The sequence below is a fragment of the Anser anser genome, assembly GCF_964211835.1.
Source record: "Anser anser genome assembly, chromosome: 1".
Classification (NCBI taxonomy): domain Eukaryota; kingdom Metazoa; phylum Chordata; class Aves; order Anseriformes; family Anatidae; genus Anser; species Anser anser.
The window spans coordinates 80075963-80097880 of record NC_139720.1 but is presented as its reverse complement, the minus strand read 5'-3'; the positions used below and the strand labels follow the sequence as shown (position 1 = coordinate 80097880).

General features: G+C 43.6%; 1 protein-coding gene across 2 annotated transcripts in view; it reads right to left on the bottom strand.

Moving 5' to 3' along the window:
- Positions 1-4300: 4300 nt before the first annotated feature.
- Positions 4301-21918, bottom strand: part of LOC310903426 (uncharacterized protein) — a 37163-nt gene continuing 19545 nt past the window's right edge. Inside the window, exons 2-16 of one of the 2 annotated variants that reach the window (XM_083846672.1) lie at positions 21142-21370; positions 17815-20502; positions 15956-16037; positions 15524-15588; positions 14949-15211; positions 13904-14064; positions 12153-12305; positions 10670-10799; positions 9712-9786; positions 8390-8479; positions 7960-8114; positions 7116-7277; positions 6639-6709; positions 6204-6308; positions 4301-5913 (exon numbers count right to left, since the gene is read on the bottom strand). In XM_083846672.1, the coding sequence (XP_083702798.1) occupies positions 5759-5913; positions 6204-6308; positions 6639-6709; positions 7116-7277; positions 7960-8114; positions 8390-8479; positions 9712-9786; positions 10670-10799; positions 12153-12305; positions 13904-14064; positions 14949-15211; positions 15524-15588; positions 15956-16037; positions 17815-20502; positions 21142-21370 (4584 nt within the window). In that variant the 3' untranslated portion in view covers positions 4301-5758. Of the gene's footprint in view, positions 5914-6203; positions 6309-6638; positions 6710-7115; positions 7278-7959; positions 8115-8389; positions 8480-9711; positions 9787-10669; positions 10800-12152; positions 12306-13903; positions 14065-14948; positions 15212-15523; positions 15589-15955; positions 16038-17814; positions 21371-21918 lie in introns of both variants that reach the window. The other variant, XM_083846671.1, reaches the window with a different exon arrangement.

The window sequence follows — 21918 nt, the reverse complement described above, 5'->3', positions numbered from 1 at the left end:
AAGTGGAGGCAGCCTGGAGAGCCCTGACGGGCCTGGTAGCGAGCCGCTGGTGGCCCGTTGTGGCGACTGGGGCTAGCACCTGCTTGCCCTCTACCCGTTCAGGCGCCATCTCCTGAGGGAGACAATGTATGAAGACACTCGTCTAAGACCACCTGAAAGATTGTGCTCCCAAAGTTTGCGTGAGAAGTGGGTTTAAATATCACTAATGGCATGCATTTGGAACCCAGATGTTACAAAATTGATTTGTGTAATAGATCACGCTGAATGAGATAAACCTCATTATCTTCCCTTGTGGGATGGCAGCAAGACAGCTTCGTTTTTTGTGTGCTCTGGCTGTAGCTGTTTTGAAATACTTCTAATTCTCCATAAACTAGTAGTTACAGGAAATAAGTGGCACTTCTTGACTTTTTGGTGCTGTCATCTTGCATTGTTTTCATACTTAAAAGTCTTTTAATAAAAATAAAAATCAAGGCTCCTAACTCAGTGATACCAGGCAATTAGTACTCTCATGCTACAAGTGTTTTCATCAGCTCTGATAAAATTTAAAACAGCTTTGCGTACTTGCAGGTGAGAACACAAGATGTAGGGGAGGAGTGAACCAAGTCTGTCTTATCTGAGTTCTTTCTTGCTTTGCGCAGCTGATGGAGAGACCTGTACTGTAACTTGCATGGATGACAATGGTTCTGAAAATCAACTCTTCTTCTCTTGCATCTTCCATGTTCAGCTTTTCTAACCACTGAGTGAAGTGGGGCTGGCTCTAAACACAATTTGTATGTCTGCAAACAAGACAGACAGTCCTTGCTTAATGAATGTGATTTGCTTAATTGTGTTCTGCTCCACCATGATGAAACATCCTTCATCCTCATCTTGGTTATAGGCTCGGTATCTTAATGCTGGCATTCTCCTATTGTGCGTTTTCCCATACATCCTGTTTTTGTTACAAGGCTCACTCTAGCATCCAGGGTCATGCATCTGCAGATGCTTTCACTTGAGTGTTGTTACATTGTGTTAAATGAGTGTAAACTGAAGCAGGTGCACCAGCATTCTGAAGACAGTACAATTAGTATGACAGTGCACCTGGTTCCGCCACAAAATACAAGACATGCTAGCTGGAATGTTACTGTAGCTAAAATGACATTTAATTTCTTAGAGGCATTCAGCTGACCAGACACAACTCTGATCTTGGAGTGGATGGGATTAATTTTATCTAATCAATATTAGATAAAAGCACAAAGATAAAAATTAAAAACTGCTTTAGAAGTTCCTGTCTCTGAGCAATGTTATGTTTGTTTACTGAATTCTGGTCATAATGTCAGCTTTTTCTAGCATTCTGAAGAAGAATAAGAACTGTGGAGAATGCTTTCATTTATTCCTTCAGAAAGGATGGACACTTTTTTTTTTTGTAATGGAAAAAAATAGCACAAATAACATTCCATTTTGAGACGTAAACCAAGAATTTTCCAGGTTATCCACAACACTTTTAAAATGTAACTTGTGCCTGTATTTCATTCATGTTCTTACCACAAAATAAATGAGTGCAACTGCCCCCATCTACAGGTTGTCTTTAATGTTTTTATCTCTCAACAGTATGGAAATACAGATTTTTTTTTCCAGTTATGCTATATATGTCCCCAAATGTTCCTGTGGAAGACATAGGAGCCAACACAGAAACTCGGTGGGATGACTCACACAATAGAGTGCTGGAATGGAAAATATAAACTCTACAGAAGGAATAAGCTAGGAAGGAGAGGCAGTGGGGTAGCCCTGTATTTTAGGGAGTCTTTGTCTTGAGCTTAATGGTGGTGACGATAGGGTTGAGTATTTACGGGTAAGAATCAGGGGGAAGGAAAACTAGGCAGATGTCATGGTGTGAGTCTGTTAGAGACAGCCCAACCAGGCTGAAGAGGCAGATGAAATATTCTCTAAGCAGCTGGGAGAAGTCTCACAATCGCTGTTTTCAGGGGAGCCTTCAACTTACCAGATGTCTGCTGGAAATACAGCTGAGGAAACAGTTTGGGAGGTTTCTGGAGTATGTGGAAGTTCAGTTCCTGACATAGCTGTTGAGTGAGCCAGCTCAAGGCACCCTGCTGGATCTTTTGCTTATGAGCAGAGAAGGGCTTGTGGGTGATGTGAAGGTTGGAGGATGTCTTGGGCATAGTGGTCATGAATTAGTAGTTTTTGATTCTTGGAAAAATCAGGAGGATGGCTAGCAGAACAGCCACCTTGGACTTCCAGATGGCAAACCTTGGTCTGTTTAGGAGATTGGCTAAGAAAGTCCCTTGAGAGGCTGTCCTGAAAGGCAAAGGAGTCCAGGAAGGCTGAACACTCTTCAAGAAGGAAATCTTAAAGGTACTGGAGCAGGCCATCCCCATGTGCTGAAAGACAAGCTGGCGGGGAAGAAGACTAGCCTTGCTGAATAGAGATCTTTGGCTGGAACTCAGGAAGAAAAAAAAAAAAGAAAAAAAATATTTATGATCTTTGGAAAAAGGGGCTGGCCCTAAAGAGAACTACAAAGATGTTGTGGAGCTATGTGGGGAGAAAATTAGAAGGGCCAAAGCCCAACTGGAGCTTAATCTGGCTACTGTCATTAAAGACAAAATGTTTATATAAAAAATGTTTATATAAATACATTAGCAACAAAAGGAAGACTAAGGAGAATCTCCATCCTTTTTTGGATGTAAGGGGAAAACATAGTGACAAAGGATGAGGAAAAGACTGATACTTACTGCCTTCTTTGCCTCACTCTTTACTAGTAAGACCAGTTGCTGTCTAGGTACCCAGCCCTCAGAGCTGGAAGATAGGGGTGGGGAGCAGATCTCCAGGGAGATCCCAGTTGACTGGAGGCTAGCAAATGTGATGCCCATCTACAAGAAAGGTCAGAAGGAAGACCCAAGGAACTACAGACCTGTCAGTCTGACCTTAATGCCAGGGAAGGTTATGGAGCAGATCATCCTGAACACCATCATGCAGCACACACAAGACAACCAGGCCCAGTCAGCATGGATTTAAGAAAGGCACATCCTGCTTGACTAACCTGATCTCCTTCTGTGACAAGGTGACCTGCTTAGTGGATGAGGGAAAGGCTGTGGACGTCTACCTAGACTTTGGTAAAGCTTCTGACACTGTTTTCTACAGTATTCTTCTGGAGAAACTGTCTACTCATGGCTTGGACAGGTGTATACTTTGCTGGGTAAAGATCTGGCTGGGTTGCCAGGCCCAAAGAGTTGCAGTAAATGGAGTTAAATCCAGTTGGAGGCTAGTCAAAAATGGTGTTCCCCAGGGCTCAGTATTGGGTTCTCTTTCATTTTTTGTCAGTGATCTGGACAAGGGGATCAAGTGTACCCTCAGTAAGTTTGTAGATGGTACCAAGTCAGGCAGGAGTGTTGATCTGCCTGAGGGTAAGAAGGCTCTACAGAGGAAACTAGATAAGCTGGACTGATGGGCCAAGGCCAACTGTATGAGGTTCAACAAGGCCAAGTGCCGGATCCTGCACTTGGGGCAAAACAACCCCACATAGTGCTACAGGCTGGGGGAAGAGTGGTTGGAAAGCTGCCTGTTGGAAAGGGACCTGGGGGAATTGGTCGATAAATGGATGAACATGAGCCAGCAGTGTACTCAAGTGGCCAAGAAGGCCAACAGCATCCTGGCTTGTATCAGGAATATCGTGGCCAGCACAACTAGCTGATTGTTCCTCTCTACTCAGCTCTGGTGAGGTCACACCTCAAACACTGTGTTCAGTTTTGGGCCTCTCACTACAGGGACATTAAGGTGCTGGAACATATCAAAGGAGGGCAACAAAGCTAGCAAAGGGCCTAGAGAACAAGTCTTATGAGTAGCGGCTGAGGGAACTGGGGTTCTTTAACCTAGAGAAAAGGAGGCCCAGGGGAGATCGTGTTGCTCTCAGCTACCTCAAAGGAGGTTGTTGCAAGGTGGGCGGTTGGTCTCTTCTCTCAAGCAACAAGTGATAGGATAAGACAAAATGGCCTCAAGTTATGCCACGAGAGGTTTAGGTTGGATATTAGGAAAAATTTCTTCGCTGAAAGGGTTGTGAAGCATTAGAACAGCCTGCCCAGGGAAGTGGCTGAATCACCATCCCTGGAGGTATGTAAAAGACATGTAGACGTGGTGCTTAGGGACATGGTTTAGCAGTACACTTGGCAGTGTTAGGTTAACAGTTGGACGTCAGGATCATGGAGGTCTTTTCCAACCTAAGTGATTCTATGATGTTCTGAAAATATTCAGAAAATAGCAAGTTACTCATATTTGAGATGAAAAATAAGGAAAGCAGAAAGTTGTTTATTTTAACTGGAGAAGTGCATGAGTTTATTAGGACTAAAAGCAACTTTTTTTTTTAATCCAGCTAAAATTATTGACATAAATAGGCTAGAATAAGCCATACCAGGTACAGTGTAAATGAGAAGTATAGGTAGAGTGTTACAGAAAAAGAAAGTTGGAAATATGAAGATAATTAATTCTTCAAATATATTAAATGCAAGAAGGCTACACACTGTTTTCTTTGGTGTATTGGTTCTTATACTTGATCTTGCATTGATGTAAATAAACGCAAACACTTTCCTTTAACACAAACAATATTTTACAAGTTGAAGGCATGTCCTCAAATAGACAGGTTCTGCACAAAAGCAGGACTGTGTGTAAACTGACTTAAAACCAGGGAGTTCTACAAAAGAACTGAAGCCCTGGTACATATTTTGAGTTTATCTACAGTGGCTAAATATCTCAGTATTTTCTATAAGTGTGCAAAATGGAGCATGCAATACCACATCAGCTATCAGATTAAGAGCAGCAGGAAATTGCCACTTCATTGCATATGCCTAGTCATAGTTATTTTGTACAGGGCATGTACTAACATGCCATAGTTACATGTCAAAGGTAACTGTTCTACTTTGAGTGGGAAGCAGTGTGAAAAAATGGTCATTTCTCATTGCTTACTGGGACACATGTTCAGGACAGAGGTGACCTTTGTGAAACAGATTCTTCAGCTTGATACCTCTTAAGGTGCAGGAAATCATCACAGTGACTTCCAAGAATTTTCTGAAACTCAAGTGGATTTTCTACTGCTGTCAAGGACTCTTAACAGTATGTTGAGACTGAGTTAAATTCAGGTACAACGAAACTCTGTGCCTATTTAAAAACAATCAGTAGACTTGCACAATCAAATAGATACATTGTCCTAAATAAAAGTTATACTAGGGAGATTAATACCATCAAGATATCAAGATGATATTTCAAATGGAAAACTCTCCTCAACTACACTGTGCTTTGCACTTAGCACCTTCTTTCTCAGGAACTCAAAGCTCTTAGTATGCTAATACTAACGAATTTAGCCTCACAACATCCAGTGAGGTAGGTAAATATACCCCCATTTCACAGATGGGAAAACTGAGGCAGAATTCTGAAGTTACTTGCCCAAGGTCCTGCAACCTGTGAGTGGCAAAACCAGAATATATTTTCAGAAGTCCAGATCCTAGACTTCTGTATGATTAAAGTCCCTCCTCCCTACTACCACAAAGCAAGCAATACATGCAACGTTTTTCCCTCCTACTGCTGCTGTAATCCTGGTGACAGAAAGGAAGTAAATGACTTTTTCTGACTGAATTCCCGCTTTCTTTGGCAAAAAGCACCTGGTTCTGTCAAAGTGCTGTATTACACTCTTTGCAGAGGTGCTTCTTCTGAGGCACATTAGAAAAAGGTGGTTTCCCTATGCCAGGAAGGCTGTACAGGTCCAAACAAGGTAGAGTTATTTCTTGCAGAAGACCTGCTGCTTGGCATTCTTCACGCGTTGTTCTTCCTTCAGGTTCTTCTGCCGTGCTTGTTTGCTGGAGATATATTCCACGTGTTCTGAGGGGAACCAGCCTCTCTCCCTGTCTGAAAGTTTCACTCCTTCCATCCATCCTGTGGGAGTGGGGACAAAACACAACATGAGGTAAAATAGTCAAGCACTTTTTTCATTCCTCTTCCCCAAAAGCCCCCTCCAACAAGGCCCTAGGATCAAATACAAAAATCCCCTTTCAGCTTCCAAATAAAGTAGCTTAATGAAGATGAAAATAAGTCTTTTCATCCTCTTAATGCAACAATCAGGAATGAGAAGCTCCTTTTGAAGCCTGATAGCATTGTGAAAGCTTAACACTACTAAAGTAGCTTTCTGCCCATAATTTAAGATACCCATTGTTTATTCTGCTCACCATCATTGCTGAGCTGCATAACCATAATGATATCTGCTTTCTCCAAAGCTAGCTCATCATTTTCCCGAGCTTTGTATGTCCTTATGCATTGAACCTGTGGTGCCTCTAAAAGAAGAGGAAAGATCAGAATGGTATACAAGAAAGTAACAATAAACCTGTGTACACCAGACCCAAAGGTGGAAGGGGATAAAAGACTGCCCAAACACTGATGAGTAGAGCAGTGGAAGGGAGACTACAGGTCTTCTACATAATGAGGAGTAAAGATAGGTAAAACAACTAACAGAACGTGGCACTGAGGGAAAGCCCATGAATATCCTTCTTTACAAAAAGGCAAATATTCTGTCTTAAAGTCATTCTGGTTTGTTCTACCTTGCAGTGACTCCCAACTCCTCCAAATGGCCCACCCTCATTGCTGTAATAGCAGATCAGTCTCACCAGGGCATTCCAGGAGATCCAGTTCCCCTCGTGGAGGAGCCAAAGCAGAGATCCACCTCAGCTTCTCACTGCTGGAAAACATCACCAGATAGGTGTCAGACTTCAATGTGAGGGATACAGTCTGATGACAGGAGTGTGTGCGCAGGCATGTCTGTGCAGGCTTGCTCACAGGAGGGGACAGAGAGGGGGTCCTTAGAGAAGCAGGGAAAGTGGAGAAAAGGGCTGGAACACGGCAAAACCTCCCATTTTTGGAGGCTGATAGTATGAAATGATGTGGTAGTATTGTATAAACAGCTACGATGAAAGAGAAGAAAAGTGGTTCACTAGGGACTTAAGGCAAAAGGATGATTTTTGAGTCCTCTGCTCAGCAGCTGCATTTGATACTTTAGCATATTGTTGAGGGACAACTTCCAGGCTTCTAGGAGGTATCTGGCTATGGTACTGGGATATACTAAGGATAACCTTGAGCTCACTTACTGTGTCTCTGTTCGAAACAGAAACTCCGCTCTCTTTCCCTGGTAATTCTGAAGTAGAAAGAGACGGAAAACATTTTTGTTTGTTCCATGCAGTTTCATCTCGCACTTCTCCCCACGCACATCTGAGAAAGCGGCATGATCAAACACAACAAAACGTCCACCCCTGCAGGTAAAGAGGAGGAACAAAAGTTGTGAGTTTTAAGGTAATAAGAGTTAAGAAATGAGTCTATGTAGCTCCCTGATGTCAGGAAAGCAAGAAGCTTTTAATGAGTCTTCATCTGGTTCAGGCACCTTAAGCTTTGTTTTTGCTGGAAGTCTGAAAAGGCCAGAGAAGAGAGAGGGGGGATTTAACAAAAAGGGTAGAAGTACTAAGCTCTGTCCTATCAAGGTTTTACTTGACAGCTTCCAGCATAACAGAATCAGAACACACACACACACACACACACACACCCTCCCTTAACCAGCCAACCACTTTTTCCAGTTTCAGTGATTTGCACATTCATAAGCCTTCATACTGTCCTTTAGGAAGAAATTATTTTTGAGTAAAACTACAATAAATTGTTATTATTAAAGTGCTTCATATTATAGAAATGGAGAGACAATGGAATTGTTGCACTAGGGACCACAACATATCTAGTTATATTAGTGTATGTTCTAATTAAGAGCTGGGAATATCAGATTCTACATACTTACACGATACTCATGTAATGTAGGGTTAGGAGAGTGACTTGACAAATGCTGCCACTTGCTGGCAGGCAGAGGGAAAGGACTCTCACCAAAGCACAGACCCAGAAAGAGACAGGCGTTTTGGAAGGGACAGCAAGAACTGTGGTTGAAGCACTCACTCCTTCGGTCGAGACAGGAGCAGACAGTCATTGAAGAGATGTAAGTAGATGGGACGGGTGGTGACTTTCCATTTTGGACTTGGGGTGTTGAAGTCCAGTGCTGTCAACTCACCACACTTCACAAGTCGCCTTGACTGTGAAATGAGTGGGAATATCTACAAGACAGAAATAAATATTTACATCAGGTGTATGCAAGGAATCCATGAGTTTTCGATTTGCATTTGTACCAACTTGTGGTAGGGACCATCAGCTGAAGTCTGACACAAATGACTGGGCAAGGGAACTATTGATGAAGAGCTGGCCTGTGTATGATATTCTGATTCAACCGTTTTGTGTGCATTGCAGAACAAAAGTAAGCACAATCGACTTTGCAAGGAAAGAGATAGAAGAGGTTAGGCTAGAGCAAGGCTCAGGGCATGGACAAGCTCACCTTGCACTCAAATTCAATCTTCTGGCTGAGGTAGATCAGCTCTTCAGTGCTCTTCATGCGCTGGACATTTTCATTGCAGTCCTTGATGAGCTACAGAGGAAAACAGGTGATAGTGAGGACCAGAAATGCCTAGTGGGATCAGTACTACTCCCAGGAGCCCATGACAAATCAGTGTAAGTGACAATTTCTTGGGCATCTCCCTGGGAGAAGAAAAAAAAAAGTTTTCCAGGTAAGCATACTAAGCTTCTCCATAGCTACAAAGATTGTCCTTCTTTCTTAAGAAATTTATTTGTTAGATGAAGTCTCTGTGATAAGTATTGTTTTAACTTTGGAATACTAGGAGGGATACTAGAGTCTTCTTTCTGTTCAGGTGACAGAAGTTGAATTGCTGGTCATTTGGAAACAGCTTTTATTAGATGCTCCACTGTAAACAAAGGAGGCTGATTAGATAAACACCAGGCACAGATTTTCCACAACCCAGAGCTTGTTGCAGTATCTGTGAGCACCTGACACAATGAATCAGAGGCATTTCAGTCTTGAAGTTGTCTACATAACTGTCTAAGGTGATACAGGGCAGCTGCATAACAGCGTCATAGAGATGACTCTGGCTTGAACACAGATGAGTCCCAGGATTCAGCATATGACATTTTACCCACCTGCCTCAAGACTGCAGTGTTTTAGTAACTATGCAGCAGGCAAGTGTCATCCAAAGAGTTTTAAGGAGGTATGCATCATGTTGAACTAGTCTTACGTTTGTTGTGGAGAGTAGGGGAGTGATTACAAGAAAGTGAGTGACACTTCAAGAAGGTCAAATGATGACTAGACAGAACAGGAGCTAGCTAGGAAGAAGTCTACCTTATTCTACTGTACAAATTGCAGGTAACAAATTGTACCAGAAGACTTTAAATCTTGTCTCTTTAATAAATAGGATGGAAGAATGGATGTAACAGGGTAAACATCTTGCCATGCTTTTTATGTCTGTTTGTTTTAAAGCAAGATTTTCTTGGAGAAGCAGGGGAGAAATTGGTAGCTAACTAGAGGGGAAGGTAATGAACACAAAGGAGACCACAAACAGCAAGTCCTGAAAAAAGTAGTTCAGTATCATTGGCAAAGGTTCAGCTGCATCCCAGCTGGGTCCTTTCTCAGTGTTGTCTGCTCACAGCTACATGTGCACATGCAGAAGAGTCACACGAACACACTTATTTGTCACAATGGCAAGGGTCCCTGGCAAAGGTGAGGGTCAATGAAAAGCACAGGGCCACTTTGGTGCCCTGTAGTTGTGTGATAGAGTGTAGCTGTGGAGACTGGGTTGATGGCCTTACCTTTTCAAGTGCATCATAGGCCTGTGTTGCTTGCACTTCTTCCTCAGACCCAGGCCGAGTTCTCTTCAGGATATTCTGCATGAGAGAAGACGTTTTTTGTAATGCAGACAGGCAAAGCAGACTATGGGAGGGGTAGGAGAATCAAGGAGACACCAAGATACCAGCCTCAAGGGGGTCTAAAGCAGTGGTATGAAATGAAACGTGGAGATCAGGCCAGAAATTTGAGGTACAGAATGTAGCTGAAAAGATGCACTGAATAGGGCATCACTGAAAATCTAAATGGAATTAACTGTCCTGTGCAAGTTACATGGCATAGCAGGCAACCACTGATACAAGCATAGCCTTAATTGCAGAAGTTCTTTACCCATCATTCCTTTTTCTCCCCTTCAAAAAAGGCTCAAATAATCAAAAAGAAAAAAATTTAATTGAAAGAGCTGAAAACTGATCCATTGGGGACTTTCAGATTGACAAATAGACAGATAATGTTGCAGGCAAAGAGCAGGGACAGACTGCCTTCCAGAGGGCAGACAGAGAATACTTGGCTTGTTTTCCTAGCAGGAAGACAAAAAAGTTAAATAAAATTTAAATCAACATGTTCTGAGATGACTCTATACATTATTTATTAGAACACAATTGTAATGTTACAACGAAGTCCTAACAAGTATACAAACTGCATTGCCTCATAGGGACTATCATGTCCAATTCATGGTGCTGGTCTAATGTACAGCCGCACTTGTATGATGACAAATGGATTTGTTTTTGCAAAGGCATATTTGCAATATATGCAACAGAGTCACTTTAGAGCATTCAGCCAAACATCAAAGACACAGCACGAAGGAGGACTGCATGCAGCCCCTCCTCCCAGTGCTTGGTGCTAGCTCATATTATATGACTTTCAGTCTTGAAGAAGGATCAGCTTGAGAGAAAATGTAGGAGAGCCGATAATCAACACAGTTACCTGTAAGAGGAGTTTGAGTCGAGTGATGCGCTGGAAAGGGAGGATGAGGAAGGATTTAAGTGAGAGACGTTGGCATACTGGATCACTTTCCAGTCTCTCCAGAACTTGCTGGAATCCTGCATTTCCATTTCTGTGGGAGTGGAAAAGAGAGAAGACATCCAGGTATCAGAGCAAATAAATAGTCTTTCAAATGAAGGGAAAAAAAGTACCAGATTATCACCAAATACTGGAGTACTCCAGTCCCTGCAGTCAGGTTTTGTCAAGAAACTGGGACACTCTGCTGAAGAAGAGTACGGGTTTCTAACAGCTATAGGACAACAGTACAACTTTTATAGGTCTTTCCTCTTTGTGCCACAGTCCTCTGGAATAAAAGCCAGAAGTGACACATCTGTGTTTCAATTCCCCCCTATGAAAACGGCACCTTTCACAAGACAGAGGTGGTTTTCATTTTTTCCTCGCACCAAATGGGCTTTATCCAAAGGCTGGAAAAGCTGCCACTTCTCTCCTGCTACTCCTGGGAGGAGTAGTCTTTGCACATAACATGTCTCTTAGCCTCTGACAGGCAGCTACTGCTATCCAGTTTTCTGTCTTGGGTAGCAGCAAATACAAGGCTAATGGTACGTAAGTGGCATTTACTTCCAGAATAGCTAGTCCCATATGCTAAGAGATGGAGAAGAAGGTTGTAGGCCAGGTAGAAGTGCCTCACAAGTAGCCATTGGGACCACAATGCCCTAGGCAATATCTTAAAGGTCCTTTCTGTGTGGAACTGAACCTTCACTGAAGAAAACCAATTGTGAGACTAGATTGCTTCCAGTCAGCACCGAGAGACAGTGCCTGAATGGTGTGTTTGGAACACTGCATTCTAGGAATCATTGTAGCTTCACTGGAATTACGTTGTTATGTAGAGAAGCAGTGCAGAAGTGCTAATGAAACCTTGCTCAGGACTAGACCTGTGCCTGAGCAATGCTTGGTTGGGCCACTGGGTACAGAAGAAGAGGGCAAGAGACATTCACTTCCGCCACCCACAGCAAGAGACTAATGGTGCTCCAGTCCTAGGATTTTCAATGTATTTTAAAGACACTTGAATAGCCAGTTTAAATTTACTGAAAGCAGCCATATTTTTTAACTGTCACCTTCAGGTTCTTAGTAGTCTGAAAACCACAGACTGAAAATGACTATTCAGAACAGCTTTTTTTTTTTTTTTGCACTTTTCAATAGTGACTAAATAGAGACAACAGGCTGCAATAGAATCACATGTATGTCCATTATTCTCTCTCTTTTCAGTGCTATGAAAGAGGATCCTTACAGCAGCTCACTACTGCTGTCCCAAATGCCATTGAATTGAAGAAGATTCCGGCCTGTTCTTCTGGGGTGTGTAGTGTGAGTGCCAGCAAACAGACAATACCTATTCCCCATCACTTGAAAGAACGCACATCAGAGGTGCAGCAAGCAGGGAGAAGGGTGCAACAAATGAAAAACTTACAGTAACCGCTGGAAGGTTTGCTCCTGATATGTCTGGTTTGTTACATATGGTAGATATACCCTGCGGAACTCAGGGGCATGTTTCAGAGCCACATCGCATACATGGAAGGTGAACATGTCCTCCTCAAACTTCTCTTCTAAGTCAAAAAGGAAACTGCAGCACGTAGTTGCAGTGCCGTAAAAGGAGAGGAAAATACAGAGCACAGTGATCAGTATCATTTAGTAGTGGTAACATCCTCTTTTCTTTAAAGTCAGGACAGCCCACATAAGTGGAAGATAGCCCTTTTCTTCTAGAGTGTAGTGCCCATACAACGACAATCTGGGGCTAGGTATCAAGGAAGAGTCAGAGGCAAAATGGATTACTGTTCCTCATAGAATACCCTGAGTTGAAAAGGACCTAAAAGGATCATCAAGTCCAACTCCTGGCTCCATGCAGGGCCACTCAAAAATCAGACCCGACTAATATCCAACTCAAACCCTCCCCTGTCACATCTTCATGCCATTCCCTCAAGTCCTGTTGCTGTTCACCAGAGAGCACCTGCCCCTCCGCTCCCCCTCACGAGGAAGCTGTAAGCCATGATGAGGTTTCTTCTCAGTCTCTTCTTCTCTAGGCTGAACAATCCAAGTGACTTCAGCCATTCCTCATACATCTTGCCCTCTAGACCCTTCACCATCTTCATAGCCCTCCTTTGGACCCTTTTGGTTTTATGTCTTTCTTATATTGTGGTGCCCAAAACTGGGCACAGTACTCAAGGTAAGGCCACACTCCACCAGTGCAGAGGACAGTGGAAGTCACTTCTCTCAATGGGCTAGTAATGCTGTGCTTGATGCATCTTAGGGTATGGTAGTCCCTCTTTCAGCTGCCAGGGCACACTTAACTCATAGTCAACTTGTTGTCAAACAAAACCCCCAAGATTCCTTTCTGCAGGGCTGCTCTCCAGCCTCTCATCCCCCAGTCTGTATGGACAGCCAGGGCTTCCCCATCCCAGGTACAGAATCTGGCACTTGCAACTTTCATGCATTTGTTGACAGCCCAGCCCTCTAATTCATTCCTGAGGAAGTCATATTTGCTACTTATAAGGCATGGACGGGAAACAATAGCAAATTAGGATATAACCAAAATAATTCCAACAGTAGAAATCAAAAACACAGTAGAAAACCATAGTAGCTTAGTGATATATGTAGCTAAGCCTTGAAGGAGGAAAACAGAATCCTACAACGTACAGGATTCCTTGCATGTGGGATCATGTCTACATTTTATGACTTACGCTCTATTGATTCACATTAGATTGTCACACGATGGCTTTTTAATTTTTGTTTTCTGCCTTTTTTTTTTTTTGGATGACGGACTGTGCAGCTCTTTCTGCTGTCTTGCATTTGGCGGGAGCTATATTTGGTTTGGGCTCAAGTCTAGTTACTCAAGTTACGTTGTAATTAAGGCCAATACGGCATGACTACAATAGCATTTTGAATGTTTTAACCCTGCAAGGATCTCTGCACACAATTGCATCATCGTTTCTGGGACTTAACAACAAGATTTGCATTGCCCTGTCACCTAAAATGGTAAAGGTTCCTTTGAGGGCACCACTGGTATGTAATCACAGAGTGCTATAGGCTTGTATATCTAACTCAAAGGTCAGTGCACGTGCAGAACATGAGTGAGATAAGTTACCGATGGAAACTGGTAGTTTCTAGACTGTATCTGTGCTTCATGGAGGGTGTTAGTCATGGAAGCAAAGGGCCATATCTCACCTGGCACTGACATCACGTACGTCCTGAAGGCGGGAGAAAAGCCACTGACGCTCCTGATTGGTGAGCATTGCCTGGAGCTCTGCTGATCGCTGGAAGTGATCCACTGCCACATTTAAACTGCGCAGGTATGAAGCCTCAGACATTATCAACTCAAATTTGGCCTTGAGAGAAGAAAGGAGGGAGCACAAGATCAGTAAACCAGGCAAGTCTGCAAGGAGTCTTACTGACAGGAGTCAGGAACAAAGCAGGAAGACTTCCTAGTACATGATGTAAGTAGTGTGTAATTACAAAAGAAGAGGCTTTGGGAATGAAAAACAGGCTTGTGGTATGACTTAAAAAGACTAATAGCTACCTGCTTTAATTTTATTTTTCATTTCCCCTTGACTCCACTTTTACTAGATCCCCTATTTTATGTGTTCCCATAAATTTTCCAGCAACTGCATTGCCACCATTCTTTTCCTCCTCCATCATGTTTCACACACTGTTGTTTTCTTCTCTCTCTCTGGGTTCTCCCATTCACTTTTTGGTTCCTCCCATTTTCCTTACCCAGTTTCTCTGTGTACCGTTTTGCTGAACACATACATCTTCCCATTTCCTCTGAGCTGTGCAGCTCACATGGGTCAGTTTTGTAAATGCATGCTCTACCCCCAAAATGACAATTCATTGTGGTTTTACTAGCGTTTCTCATAAGCTTAAGTGTGGGAGAATGCTGGAAGTCTTGTACTTTAATATTCTCTTTTGCATCAAACATGCTTAAAATTCTATGTTTTATCTTGCCTCAATTTTCCTATGTCTGTTTTCATGAAATTACAGATGTTCCTGTCTCCTTACTTCAGTGCTCCTTTCCTCTGCAATGCCTAACTTCAGCACTGTACTACATAACCACTAGTACCACATCCCCATACTGCTTACACGAGTAGGTGACCTCTGCGTTCAGCCACTGCACTCCCACATCAGACATTTCTGTTCTCCACTTTAACCACCCTTTACAGGCCCCCTTCTCGACTACAAACCACCCATCTACCATATGACATCTATCCATTACCTCTTGCAGCTTCTGCTCATCCCGGGACATATTGAGCAGCATTCTGCTGCCCCTTATCATGGGGATGTCCTGCCACAGGGATGCAGTAGATGAGACTGACAGACGTTGCAAATATGAGTCCTGGGGAGACAGCACTTTCCTCCGTAACCTTGGGGAGCTTGGGAAACTTGACTCCATATCCTCTGAGAAAGAATCCACTCTCTTCTGGCTTTGAATGGCCTTGTTCAGAACCACATCACTGTACTCCTGATACAGCAACCTCGCTGTGAAGAGAGGCATATATTTTTATATTTTCTATAGCAGCTACCTGCCCTCTTCTTCAGTATGGAGAAAAGTCTATTACTGTCTCAGTTTAGGATAACTAAATACATTAGACCATATGCACCTGCTATGAGCAAAGCTCACCAGCTCTCTGAGTGGTGACTTTGACTCTGGCTTCACTGCCTCCAATAAACACCCCTCTCTAATGATTTAACGCTGCTGTGTAGCAAAAGCCACGCTCCATTATGTTCACTGCAAGGGTGGGAGATGGAGGACAGGGGTCTGCCACGGCACTTCAGGCAGAAGGTACTTACAGGAGTTGATGAGTTTGGAGTGCCGACGCTTGAAGTTCTCCATCGTGTCTGCAGGTTTCTTCTCCCTGTGAGGGAGCAAGGATTTGGAAACAAAGAGCAAATGAAGAGTACAGTGCCAGAGGTGGCTTATCCAAATCTTAGCAACAGACCTGCTACAGCAAGGACCCCCTTTCCAACAAGCTCAAGCTCCATATGCTTTACTTTACAAAGAACAAAGTTTGGCTTGATGGAAACACTGTCCTAAAGGGACAGAAATACTTCTATTGCAGTTTTTCTCCCAGAGGGCATGGACTGAAACACAGCCATAAGTCATCTTATCATAGTTTTCTATTCATTAGCTTCATCTTTAGTCCCTCAAGAACAATGGAGAGTATCGGTTATCTGTACTACACACACGCAAGACCAAAGCAAAGGGGCCTTTGAGAGACTTACCGCAATATTACTGTTTCTGAACTGACTGGTGGTTCCTTGTGCACCTTGTGTGCTTCTTCCTCTGAAGGAACAGGAGAGACTTCTGCGTATAATACAATTAGAAAGTAAACACAAGTCCTAATTTAGAGTCCAGCTACAATCCCAAAACACACAGATACCACTTACTATACCCCTGCCTAAGTGGTCGTCTTGGGCTAGAGTACAGATGACCTACTGACATTTATTTATGGGTCAGACACTTTCTGGTTTCAGTAATCTTTGGCATTACTTAAACTTTACATCTGTTACTTAGTCACATTTGCTTTTCATATCTACAAAAGGCTGACACTTTCACAAGTGACAGTAACTTGAAGAGCTTCCATCTCCAGTTGCCCAAGTGAAGATACTCCCTGTGGGCCCTACTTTGTAAGCTGTCTTTCCCCTTTCAGAAGCTTGGGCCAGGCATCTGAGGATCAATGGACCCAAAGTCACTAATTGTGTCTGGAAGTCTTAGACTTCCTTTTACATATGTTGAGCTCCAAATACTCTCAGTGACATCTAAGGCAGAAATACTGAACATCTAATAAAATCACATGTCCAGAGTCTTAGAAGGGACGAGGCCTGGTGGATTCAACATAAGAATGAATGTAATCAATTAAAAACTGCTGTTTGAGTCAGCTTCTGTTTATGTGAGATAGAGAAGTATGTTTTCTTCTTTTGTTTGTGAGGGGCTTAATTAAATAAGGAATGGAGACTTTATACATAAAGTTCATTGGAAGCAGAAGGAGGAAGAGACACCAGAGACTGAGCTGCAAGTATGTGTCAGGGTAAAGAATTGTTGTGTTGAATGTTTTGAAATGTTGAACATGAAATTTACAGGTCAAACACATGAACAAATTTTGATTCAAGCGTGCTGCCAAACTCTTTGCACCCCTCAACCATGCCCTCCTTTTCCTTTGTGCCAAAACTTCAGCACGTTGTGGAGCATGGAAAATAAACTAGGTAATTACCGAGAAGAAGCAAGTATGTTGAAAGTGATATTCATGTAGGATATAACAAAGAACAGACATTCATCCTGACAGTAAGTACTGTCTGAATGAGCTGCATTACAGAAGATATAAGTTTTCCATTCATGACATCAGTGATTTGGCTTGGTGCAAATTGGGATTTTAGATCTGACAAATTTGGGTTTCATTTTCATATGTAATCTCAAAGCCTATGTTCACAGGATGATCATCATATTTAGAAGGTCAGATTGGTACCTAAAGGTGTCAGTTGCAAAATAAAGAGAGGTGCCAAAGAAACAAGGAGCTAAAACAAGCCGTAACACGTATGGGCTACTAAGGGTGTGTGCATACATTTTCCTTATTAGTTGGAAAAGGGCTGTTACTGAAGTGCAGCAAAACGTAATAGCCATATGATGGCAGCAGAGATGATGAGCAGAACCAAAGAGCCACATAAAGAAACCAACTCCAGCAAGCAGGCCAAAATAGCTCATGTTACGGAGTAAGGGCAGCAGAACAGTAAACATGGAGAAGGGATAGGAAGAGAAACTGGATGTGATTTCAAGGAGTGAGGAATCAGAAGAAAGATAAGGTCTCTGTTAGTGAAAGTAGGGGACTGAGCCCCTGCATGAAGCAGGATGCACTTGTCACAGGGTAGCAGAGTGGAGCCAGGGATGAACTGTGAGGGGGCAGCCTGGAGCAGGATAAGGCGGCTACAGGGATGCAGTGATGAGTACCATGAGAAATGCACAAAAGCAATGCCACGATCTCAACACTCAAGACTCCATATCACATTGCCTATTTAACTACAGGTTATTGGTATTCGCAACACCAAAAGGAAGGGAGTACAGGTGGAAAACAGAGGAAAGGACTCACCCTGCAAGATATCTGGTGGTACTGATGTCCTCTTCAGGCCCTGCCGGTGCCAGTCCTTGCTTTTTACTCGACGTTTAATTGGGCTTTCTTGATTGGCTGCTGGTTCTTGTGCAACTATCCTGATAGTTTTTTTGTCTGGCCAGCTTGATGACTTTTCCAAGGGTAAATGTCTGGGCACTTCTTCCCTTGACTGAGCCACCAAATGGTGTTCTTCTCCTTGTCCTTCCAGTCTTTGCTTGATCCTTCTCTCACCTTTTGTTTTCTCTGTAATTGCTGATGGAACTTGAATGTTCTTTGTATCCACACCAAAGAGGTCAGCCTGCTGCTCCCATCGCAGCTCTCCCAAGACCTCATCTTCTTGGCAGGTTGTTCTGGTGGTTGGTGGCGATGGAGGGCTCAGCTGGAGGAAGTGAATTGGATTGGTGAACGCTAGCATTGGAAGGGGCTGTATAGAGTCTTTGCTCTTGCAGTCTGTGGATGTTCTCAGGTCTTCCAGTGAGGGCCAAGAAGGGTGGTCAGGCGAGGATCTTCCACACTGTATACCCACATGCTGAACTGTTGTTTCAGGGCTGGTGTCGGAGCAGCTGGCCAATACATCATTTCCAACAGCAGAAAAGTTTTTGGCCAACAAACTGACCCCTGAGTCGTCAGAAGTTTCTGTATCCTGGGTATCCAAGTCACAGAGATCCCATTCTCTAGTTGGTGGAAGAACAACTTTCTCTGCTACATCTCTACCAGAAGAGGGCACAATATTAGCATCAGGTACAGTGGAGGCAGTCCGTAGAGGATGACTAGAAGTAGGGGGAATGGCTTGTAACTCATTGTCATTCATACCACAGTTTAGATGTGGCCTGGAGTGGGGCACAGGAGTGAGAGGCTGGTAACTATCAAGGGCTGGAGGTTGGGCAAGGTGATTTGGATTAAGTGCAGGGGTCTGAGCTTGACTAGGGCTGGGGACATGTTTGGCATCAGGCTCAGACACCAGAGGTAGAGTTGAGCTGGGCACAGGGGACAGAGGTTGTTCTTGCTGGTTCGTGGTAAAGACCGTATCTTCTTCAGGGGGCCAAGTTAGGGTGCTCAGGATGCTGGAGATTCTGGATCCATGCTCTTGTTGGTTTAAACTCCAGTCAGACTGATCAAGTAAGGGCGTTTGTTGCATTTCATAAGCCATATTTGCTCCAGTTTCTTTTCCTTGCGTAAAAGAACTTTTTTTTGGGGGGGGGTGGTACTGCTGAATTGTCTCTGGGTGGTTCAGGGGAGTGGAAGTCCTGCCTGGTGTTTCAGGTGGTTCCAGAGGCCCTGCAGTGAAAGCCACAGTCCCTCTATCCCCAGGAAGGCTCTCCTCTGGAGGAAGAGGGCTCGTGTATATTACAGAGAAAGAAGATGGGCCACTAAGGTCTTCATGAAAGCCTTTCTCAGAAGTAAGCAGTTCATGGGGAGCACTGGCCTCCCCTAGGCCAGGGGTTACAATAACAGTTTCTCCTGATGCTGGGTCCTGCATGCACACAGAAGCAGCTTGGTTAGCTGGTTTCTCTATGGAATCCAGCGATTTGTTCAGGTTGGTACCAGCACAGTCCTTGGGACTCACAGAGACTTTTCCACCAGCATCCTCTTGCTGTGGGCCAGACACTGAAGCCACAGAGGTGAGCTCTGAGGGTAAATCTTGAATAAAGTCATGAAGCTCAGCTTTTCCTAAATTTTCCGCAGAGGGGTGAGGATCCATGAGATTAGCTGGCTCCACATTCTTAGTACCAGAGTAGGGGCATGCCGCAACACAAGCCTCTGGGTTCTCTGTGCTAGAAGGTGCTGCCACTCCTCCAGGGTGCAGTGCATCTCTTTCATCAAATGTCTGGGCAGCCTTTCCAGGTCCACCACTATGCTTATCCTCCCTTCCCAGCCTTACTCTGTCATCGCAGTCAACTTCTCTGCTATCCTGACCACTGGTGGAAAAGCGGCCAGAGTCTTCCAGCTCTTCTGCCTGGTCAGAGACATGGCATGGATATGGAGGCACCACTGGAGTTTCGCCCACTGGGTTCAGGTTGTCTAATGACAAAGGGCTGACAGCAAGTGGCTGACATCCAGAACTTGATGATGTGACATGAGCTTTCAACAGCACACCCTCACCAAGATGTTCACCCATACAGATAGATTCCCCGGGAAGAAATGCTGGTCCCGTTTCCTCAGCCAAAACAACATCCTCCAAACCACAGAAGTCTACATTATGCCTGGGAACACAAGACATCTCTGAACTGAAAGCTGAAGAGAGCCTCTTCAGTCTCAGCTCCTCCCTCTGCAGTTCTTGTTCCTGTTCATTGTGTTCCTTGTTTTTCTGATCTCTGGGTTCCAAAGATTTTCCTTTTTTCTGCTGATTCTGTTCTTTGCACTCTTTCTTCTCCTGTTCCTGCTGAAGTTCAGACACTGCTTCTTCCTGTTCTGGTTCCTTATGCTGTAAAGTATTCACTTGTTCATTTTTTTCTGCAGCATCCTTTACTTGGAAAGCACTTACTACTGGAGAAGTAGGTCTGCTCTTTGTTTTTCTGTGATCATCTTCAACATGAAGGCATTTAGAAGTGGATGAATTTTCTTTAGGAATCATTACTGTTCCCTGTTTTTTGACCAGGCTGCTATTCTGTGTTTCACCAGCAGAGATGTTTCCTTCTGCTTGTTGTGAGCTCATTTGGCTGTCATCTGTTAAGGTGGAAGACAATTGATATGAAGACTCTATATTCTCCTCCCAACTTTGCAGCACCCTTCTGCTTTCCTTAGCATCTTCAGAAGTGTATAGTTTAGCCATGTCCTCTACTGCTTCCTCTGAGGTAGGCTGCTCATCATTTCCTAGTACTACTTTATTGTTGCTTTGATTCTGCTCTACATTAGCATTGATCTCCTGCAAAGACTCCATCTTATCCAGAGATGGCTCAGCCTTATAGTGCCCCTCTGAAATGGTTTTACACACCAAGAAGCACTTAGGTGCCTCTCTCTGAGGGGAAATGGCATTGGCCAAAGGAGATTTTTGATGTTGGGCCTGAGGGTCTGTGCCATGAAAAGCCAGTTCTGTCTGGGACTGAGGACATTCAGTGCCAAGGTCCACAGCCTGCAGGACAGCATTGCCAGTGGCTAGCCCATCCTGGACTGTGCTGAGAGAGAAGTCCTGGTTGCTTTCCAGGTTAGCCAGCTCTACTTGCTTAAGTTGCAGAGAACAATCCCATTCACCCTCCCGTAAAATCGCTCCTCCCTCCCATTCTGAGAGTCCCTTTTGAGGCTCTGTATCACCTTGCTCTTGTTCCAGTCCTGCTGGCACTTTTTGTATAAGGTTAGAAGGTCTACCTGGCATGTCTTCTGCTTCCCTTTGAGCACAAAGGCAGTCCTCAGGAGCGCTGAGCTCCACTCCTTTCGCAGAATCAGGCAGGCTGGTGCTCATTTTATCTGATGCATGAGGGGCATGATGCTCTCTTTCAGCTGCTGCAGAATTCCAGGCTTCCCCAGTGGTGCTGCTTGATTCCAGAGGAGTGGTACCTCCCTCATTGGTTTCTTCAGATTCCATCAGTGACACATTCTGTTGAAGAAAAAGTAATTTTTCTGTTACTACTGCAGAATGATTTAGTAGATCTAATTGGCTTAAGAGACTTAAAAAAAATGCTACTAATACAGCTGAGGGGAAAAGAAAGCAAAATATATACTTAGTGAGGTGATAAGGGTTGGGAAAAATACTAAGATGGAGGGTAGGAAACACCTAATGTAAGCTTGCAGTAGGATAGTAACTCCAAAATAAAACTAATTGTGCCTTTTTAGTTTTAAATGAAGATCCAGAAAGTGACTTTGGTCAAGAGTAGAGATGCTGATCTCTGTACACAGCTGCAGTGCAATTTATGAAAAGTATTGGCTATGGCTAGCCATCTGAAACCCAAAAGGGGATATCTGAAAGTATTCACAGGATGAGAAAATGATCAAGATCTCCACTAATTTTTATTGGGCATGGTGGATGAATATCCACTACCTCTTGTAGAGGCTAGCTGAGACTTAGAGATCTCTTTGATTTCAACGTGGAAGCATCTGTACTATGGATTTTCGTATCTCTGTGTATGTATGTGCAACAGAGGGCCT